This window comes from Esox lucius, chromosome 4, assembly GCF_011004845.1.
Source record: "Esox lucius isolate fEsoLuc1 chromosome 4, fEsoLuc1.pri, whole genome shotgun sequence".
Taxonomy (NCBI): domain Eukaryota; kingdom Metazoa; phylum Chordata; class Actinopteri; order Esociformes; family Esocidae; genus Esox; species Esox lucius.
In genome coordinates this window covers 11,498,929-11,507,001 of record NC_047572.1, presented here as the reverse complement: position 1 = coordinate 11,507,001, position 8,073 = coordinate 11,498,929, and the positions used below count along the sequence as shown (strand labels likewise).

The 8,073-nt window shown below is 41.7% G+C and overlaps 1 protein-coding gene across 1 annotated transcript; it reads right to left on the bottom strand.

Annotated features, from left to right (window-relative positions):
- Positions 1-5,269: 5,269 nt before the first annotated feature.
- LOC109615687 (tripartite motif-containing protein 35-like) lies at positions 5,270-8,073 on the bottom strand. Its single transcript, XM_029119553.2, has 7 exons — positions 7,852-8,073; positions 7,582-7,755; positions 6,814-6,909; positions 6,451-6,710; positions 6,240-6,358; positions 5,755-5,945; positions 5,270-5,617 (listed from the first exon to the last, which is right to left on the bottom strand). Exons 1-7 carry the CDS (start codon positions 8,071-8,073, stop codon positions 5,270-5,272), a joined length of 1,410 nt encoding a protein of 469 aa, XP_028975386.2.

Genomic DNA, 8,073 nt, shown 5'->3' with positions numbered 1-8,073 from the left:
GCCCCTGATGTGTTTCACCTGTTTTCATGTCTCCACACCCCTATCTGTCTTCCCGGTGTTTTGATCCTTGCCTGTTTGGTTCCCCGAACAAAGTGCCTGTCTGGTCCTGTGTACCTCTGCTGTTCTGCTTTCGTTACCGACCTCCACCTGACCACGGACTACGAGTCTGTCTGTACCTGTGTACATCTGCCATTCCGCTCTGTTGTCAACCTTTGCATATCCACTGCCTACAAGACTGCTTTTCCCCAAACCTGTTATTAAACATTTCATACAGACTCTATCCTGCTTTTGTGTCCACATTTGGATCCAGTGTTCATTCTTGTGTCAAAAGTGTGAGTCCCTCATCACCAGTGGGGTGTCAGAGAGCTTCTTTATTTATATAATTCAAACTGTAAAGACAAAGTCAATCTGTTCTTTAATAATGAATACTGACTTGGTAATTTCTTCCTGGTTTTGTTGACACCTAGCATAGTGAACTGGCTCTACTTCCCAGCAAGGAACATGCTGGTGACCCGCTTTTTTTATAGACGTGCAAATGAATTGAAGTGGAAGAAAATGTCCCCAGCAACAGATATAGTAAAATTACAGTATTTGAACGTGAAAAAGTACAACATAAAAATAATACAATACAAAATAAACAAGGGCTAGAATAGCAGTAATACACATAAGTATGACCTAGCAGCAATCAATAGTTATTGAATATCATAGATACATCAGAGCAATAAGCTTATGAATGGTGGCATAGCACACTTCAACTACAGTCAGAAATAAGAACATTCACACACAGCTTAAAATATATTAAGAGGGTAATGCGATCATATACATAACACTGTACATAGCAGTAGTTAAACATTTTTTAAAGAGTAATGTAGATTAGCAGCAATATTGGTTGTGCTGAAAATGTCATTCATATTCACGGCAGGTCCTTTGTAACGCCACAACATCTTCTCCCACCTTCACGGTCAGCTGGCCCTTTCTGGTACCTGGGGACCAAGCCTTGTCAGTGGCATCCCGGTTGGAAGGATTCTTCCTTATGGCTTATGGCTGTAATACAGTAATCAGATATTGTACTTAAGTGATCTGACATGATTTTGAGAATTGCATGACATTCAAGACAAATGAAATGTTTCATGAAGACAACATGCTAGCGCAACTATAGTCTTGTTTTTACCTGATTGTAGAGCCAGATGTGCCCTCAGCTTGACATTCTCTTCGGTCAGACGTTTATCAGAAGCTAAAAAGCACAATGAAATGTCAATAGCTTAATAGTGAAATAAACAAAACTGCCATATACATATACATATATATATTCAGAAAGGCTGTACAGTATTGCATTTTAGTAAAGGCCACACGTTCAGACAAATGCCGTTTCATGAAGACAAGATGCTAGCCTAACTATAGTCTTATTTTTACCTGATTGTAGAACCAGCTGTGCCCTTCTCTTCAGTCAGCCGCTTGATTTTCTCTAAATGTTCTGAAAGTAAAGACAGACAGTTAATTATTCATTCCTAAATATCTTGTTATTTTACAATCAGAACTCAAATCGCAGTGTCCGCCAAAATGTTCATTCTTACCTTCATGTTCAGAGCTAAAACCTCTGCCTTCTTGCCCTTAAAAATAAATTGAAATTGACAAATAAAATGTAAAGCAACATGTTCAAAACATGTTTGAATAACATGTTAAGCATCTGGGTTAAGTGAATGAACCCACACATACCTATGTAGCCATCCTCTACATGGTGGCATGGAGTACCCCTCTGGTGCCTTGGAGTACTGTGCTTGCTCCATCCTAAAAATAAACATAAAAGTTGGTGATCAGGTAAATATGGTGAATCCAAGTAAACATTGCAGCAATTCCAAGATCAACATGTAATTCACATACCTCCAGAGCTGCAATCCACAGGGTTTTGTGGTGTAGATGTGCGTCCTTGTGGTGGTAGGGGCCCACGTCCGGTCTCTCACGTGTCTAGGAAAGGTTAAGCTTTTGTAAGCATTTACCCTGCAAAACATTTACATTCCAAGTTTCAAATTGTTATTATGTTTTCAAATACACCTGCATGCTTGATGAGCTTATAAGGGACAGCCTCCCAGGTGTCTTCAGGTGGTGAATAAGTTCTGTCAAAACTGTTGTGGTTGAAGGACTTCCTGCTGGTGATGCTGTATGGTGGCCAGTAGCAAAGTCCTCCTTTGAGCCACAGGCATGGAACTACTGCCACACAGTCATCCTCCTCCGGGAACAAAACTACAGAAAACACCATCACCTGAAAGCAATATTTAGAAAAGAGGTTTAAAAAAACGGCAGCATAAGACACAGGCTGGCTAAGAACAATTTGGATACACAAAGACACCTCAGTAACGGAATTGTAGGTTTAGTGCAGGTTTAGCTAGTCTAGCTAAATTTACTGCCAAGAGTAACATTATCCACATGATGTAAAAGAAACACGATTTAGCTAACGTTATGTATCAGTTGATAAAAGTTACAAGGAATAAGCACATATAACATTTTAACTGGTTGATACACTAAGAAATACGATTTGGATAAGTTAGCTAACGATGTTACCATACCTGTCCGACTGTTGTTATGCGAAGAAGCACAAAACATCCAAACTTGAGGATAAACGAAGAAAAAGAAATTGTCAGCAACCAAACTTGTGGACACACGAAGAAACAAGGGTCACTGTAGGTATTTCATTTCAGGCCAATGCAATTTTTTTTCAAGCTCAGTTTCTATAACTTGTTTTCCCGCCAATGGTATAGAACTTGTGTTCATCTACCGGTGACTTTGACTAAATAATTTTTATGTTTTAGAATATTTTAAACAGTCCTTGACTGTTATTTTAAACAGTCATTACGTTCTTACTCAGGAACCTAAAAACAGTTATTTATAATAAAGCATTACAGAACTCAGGGGCCAAATTGTGATGGCTAGACGACTGGGTCAGAGCACCTCCAAAAATGTAGCCCTTGTGGTGTGTTCCCAAGCTGGAGTGGTCAGTACCTATAAAAAAGGTCCAAGAAAGGAAAAGCAGTGAACCGGCAACAGGGTCATGGGCATCAAAGACTCAATGATGTACGTGGGAAGCAAAGGCTGGCCCGTGTGGTCTGATCCAACAGACGAGCTACTGTAGCTCAAATTGCGGAAAAGGTTCATGCTGGTACAGATAGAAATGTGTCAGAACACACAATGCATCGCAGTATGTTGCGTATGGGGATGCGTAGCCGCAGACCCATCAAGATACCCATGCTGACCCCTGTCCACTGCAGACAAGGGCCTACAATGGGCACGTGAACATCAGAACTGGACCACAGAGCAATGGAAGAAGGTGGCCTGGTCTGATGAATCAAATTTCCTTTTGATTCATGTAGATGGCTGGGTGCGTGTGTCGCTTACCTGGAGAACACATGGCACTAGGATGCACTATGGGAAGGAGGCAAGCCGGCGGGAGGCAGTGTGATGCTTTGGGCAATGTTCTGCTGGGAAGCCTTGGGTCTTGCCATTCATGTGGATGTTACTTTGACATGTACCACCTACCTAAGCATTGTTGCAGACCATGTGCACCCTTTCATGGCAACGGTATTCCCTGATGGCATTGGCCTCTTTCAGCAGGATAATGCACCTTGCCAAACAACAAAAATGGTTCAGGAATGGTTTGAGGAACACAACGAGTTTAAGGTGTTGACTTGGCCTCCAAATTCCCTAGATCTCAATCCAATTGGGCATCTGTGAGATGTGCTGGACAAACAAGTCTGATCCATGGAGGCCACACCTCATAACTTACCATACCATACCATCTTCTTCCGCTTATCCGGGGCCGGGTCGCGGGGGCAGCAGTCTAAGCAGGGATGCCCAGACTTCCCTCTCCCCAGACACTTCCTCCAGCTCTTCCGGGGGGACACCGAGGCGTTCCCAGGCCAGCCGGGAGACATAGTCCCTCCAGCGTGTCCTAGGTCTTCCCCGGGGTCTCATCCTGGTGGGACGGGACCGGAACACCTTCCCAGGAAGGCGTTCCGGAGGCATCCGAAACAGATGCCCAAGCCACCTCAGCTGACCCCTCTCGATGTGGAGGAGCAGCGGCTCTACTCTGAGCTCCTCCCGGGTGACCGAGCTTCTCACCCTATCTCTAAGGGATCGCCCAGCCACCCTGCGGAGAAAGCTCATTTCGGGCGCCTGTATCCGGGATCTTGTCCTTTCGGTCATGACCCAAAGCTCATCAACCGCATTACTGCAGAAGCTGCACCGATCTGTCTGTCTCATAACTTGCCTCATAACTTACAAGACTTAAAAGGATCTGCTGCTAACTTCTTGGTGCCAGATACTTTTAAGAATTTTACGTGTATCAGAATTTCTGAAGAAGGACGAGGCTCCGGTCCAAATGGAAATTTAGCACAAAGATTTATTAATAAGAATTGATAAGTCAAAATACATGAAATACACTGCAGTGGTCAAATATTTGCTCAACCCTCGAGCTTCCACAAAATTTTCGCCCTGAATCAAGATCGAACATTGGTTTTAATACTCCCGCCACAGGGGCGGTTACTTTTCACTCTCGTGAGTAAAACCCATCCTTATTGGCTCTTCGTTGGCATGGTGACATGTTGGACGAATCTCTTGGTTTTCGCCATCCAATGAGGAAGGACATGCTCTCACTCTCGGTCATAGATCAACAGGTTCTTTGCATACAGATGTGAAATCTTAATCAGGTTACAGTAATTTACAATCTATTGTCCTAACCTAGACTAGATCATCAGGGGGCTGGAGACAGAAGGTCTCTTTGTGCTGTATAGGCGGCAGTTTCATTTGTATGTTAATTGTGGGGTTTTAATCCTGTCTCTCTATCTGAGCCAGGTGTAAAGTCTGAGTTTTGGCTGAGTGTAATGTATGGAGTTCTAAACTTTATGGTTATTGTATTCAATCATATTTCCCTAACCTGGCTGCAGCATACAATTTAATAAAACAAAAACATAAGAATACATGGTTATTAAATCAGCATTATTTAAACTTCATTTATCGCAACAATACTACACAATATTAGGCAGGTGGTCATAATGTTATGGCTGATCGATGTAGACTGCAATCCACGCTCTCTGTCTGGAGGCAAAAACTCAGTCAGGTACATTTCTGATTCGACAGCTTGGTAGGTTACTAATCAAACTTTCTGCAATACCCCACAGGACTGTTGTAGGAATCATTAGTTTGATTAAAATCTATGCTAAATGTAGGTTTGTGTGTAAAGCATTTGAAACCACTCTCCTGTTTAAAAATGTCCAATTCATGAGACACCATTAAGAATGGTCAAAGTATGTTCATCACACTTTTTGCTAAAAAACGGATAGACTTTATTTCTGAAGATGTGTTTAAATGTGTGGATATGTAGATCGTTGTCCACATCAAAGAAGGACAGAAGCCCCTGGTCCCAGTCTAATGCCACTCTGACAGTTAAAAGATCCTTTTCCAATGTCAGGGTGACAGGCTCCTTGGAGCCAGAGTGTGCCGTGTAAACATCTTCATCGTAGACTAAGCTCCAGACTCCTTTGTCAATCACCCCATGCCTGGATACTGACCCTTCCAGTAATCCGATGGCCCATGAGCAGCAGCCTTTAAATATTTCTATCTTCACCTATTTGATAGAAGTACATGTTATTCTTTGTTACAGCGGACATTTATCACTGTCGCCCCCACAGGTGATCATAGGTTCAGTTGAATGCAGCACCCCTTGATAAAGGGCACAAATTGGGTTAAAAATGTCCCGCTCACCGTCCAGCTGTTTATTCCCGAGTCAAAGCCTTCAGAGGCCAGGATCCATGGATGTAAGTTGAACCTCTCTGGGCTGCCAGGATGTTTATCTATATCTTCGCTATAGTCTGAGTCATTCATTGTTATCTCCGTTAAAGTTTTGTCCACACAGATATCTCTGTGGGCCGTGTTTGGATCCAGAATCACAGGATCTGAATGCAGAGAAAGAGAGAGTGGGTTATTACTCTCCTGTATTTGCACATAAACAACTAGCATTACTTGGACTAACAGCTAGAGGAAAAGCCGTTGTGCAAGTGATCAGTTTCCGCTACGGAAAACCAACAGTTGGACAGTTGGCTGTCATCTAGCTGGCTGTTGTTCACACTTATGTGGTGAGATTAAAACCAGCAACCTTTCTCTACCCTCACACTAACCATTAGTTACCATTAGACTAGCTACCATGTATTCAAGAATGTAGTGAACAGGATAAACAGACCTATACTTACAGTACGACCTCGATTGATGCAGTTTCTGTGTGACACTGAACTCCAGGTTTCCCAGATGTTTGACCACATCTATCAATGCTCCTGAAACCAGCTGAGGATCTGGCACTGTGCAATGGGTTCTGAAAGAACATTTAAGAGTTAGTGCTTCTTTGGGTTTGGAAATTCAGAAGCACAGAGAAGAGAGGAATGATGAGGAAGAGCAAAAATGTACCTGGACAGCTTACGAATGGCCTGGTATCTCTGCAGAAAGGCAACATGGTCACTTTCTAGACCCTCTTCTACCACTCTGATCTTGTTTGATAGACAGGTGATTGTTGTGCTGAGCTCTTCACTTTTATCCTTTAGCATTTTAATATTACTAATCATTTCCATATTTATAGCTCCTACACTCTTCTTCTTCTCCTCATCTATAAAGATATAAAGTTCCCCAAAATGGTGTTCGATATGGTATACCGTTCGCTTGGCTTGCATCTGGAAAAAAAGAGGAAGAGAAATATATGAGTCAATATCATCTACATTTAGCAGAAACTCTTATCGAGAACAACTTACAGTAATTATAGTTAATTATAGTTACCTCTATGTATTTTTCTGTTTGAAAACTTCTCTTGATGGCTTGAATGTAAACCATCTGTTTATCCTTCGCAATCTTCATTTCAGTCTCTACACTTGCCTGAAATCAGAAAAACACAAACAAATCATGAACATAAAAATAATAAGCAAAGTTTACATGATATGACATCCTTCAGTCTCTCTATGATTTTCCAGTTAGTCACAAAAACGCACTGACAAGAGAAATGTCTGTTAGCTTGTGGCTTGATTTAACCATATAGAGGGAAATGTGAGACACTCTTTTTTTACACTGTGGGAATGGGCCAGTCTTGTGCAGTTACAATTAAATTATTTGTTGCAGAGGGTAGTCTAGGTAGTGAACATATATCGGTGCTTGATGGGTTTGAATAGTTCAGCAATGTCTCTATTCTATATTTCCCAATTTTCATATGAAAAACCCCCTAAACTTAAAAATGTGAACAGTAAACTATTTTATAAAAAGAAAGTGTTTATGTGGAAATTCTGACTCATGAACTATGATAACCCTCATATAGGCAAGACATTTTCATTTTAGAAATAGTTCTGTTCTCACCGAGTCTTAAAAGGACTGATTATTGAACATATTGCTGATGTGATTTGTCACCAAAGTACCAATTAGTGGGAAAGAGATTCAATTGGGGATTCTTGTGCAAATGCATTCATGGTAGGGATATGACGGGACTAGTCCTTCTCAGTATAATTACTTAATATTACTGATTCTAGCTTTATCTCATATGCACTTGTTTTCTTTTACCTTGTAATCCTGGATCGCTTCCTCAAGTGGACAAAGTGTGTGACTTTTGTGTCTCCTTGTGTCACGACACTCCAAACAGACTAGCTTTTCATCCTCCAGGCAGAAGAGCTTGAGTTTCTTTTTGTGTCGACCACAAAGCTCGTCTGATACATAAACATCTCTGTTGTTTTTTGTCTATAGAATTGAATGATTTGATTAGTGAATTATGTTTGAGAATAGGGAATACAGTGACGTTTTGTTCTTAGTCAAGGTTATAAACATGTCTCCAACCTGTAAGAAGACCTCAGAAAGCCTCTTCAGAGTAAGGCTGACTGTTGGTAGAGACATGGATGATTTCTTCAAGCAGACAGGACACCCCTGGTATCTCCAGTAGTTCTCTATGCAGGTCTTACAGGCACTGTGGCTGCAGGGGAGGACCACAGGATCCTTGAAGATGTCACAGCAGATGGGACAGAGGAAGTCTTCTTCTTGGAAGTCGGAGTTGGAAGCCAT

Excerpts from the sequence above, each read along its gene's own strand:
- LOC109615687 (XM_029119553.2), bottom strand. The coding sequence starts at position 8,073 with ATGGCTTCCAACTCCGACTTCCAAGAAGAAGACTTCCTCTGTCCCATC. Across the intron at positions 7,756-7,851 it reads TTTCTGAGGTCTTCTTACAG|ACAAAAAACAACAGAGATGT; the intron begins GTTGGAGACATG and ends TCAATTCTATAG. Across the intron at positions 5,946-6,239 it reads GCATCAATCGAGGTCGTACT|ATCCTGTGATTCTGGATCCA; the intron begins GTAAGTATAGGT and ends CTCTGCATTCAG.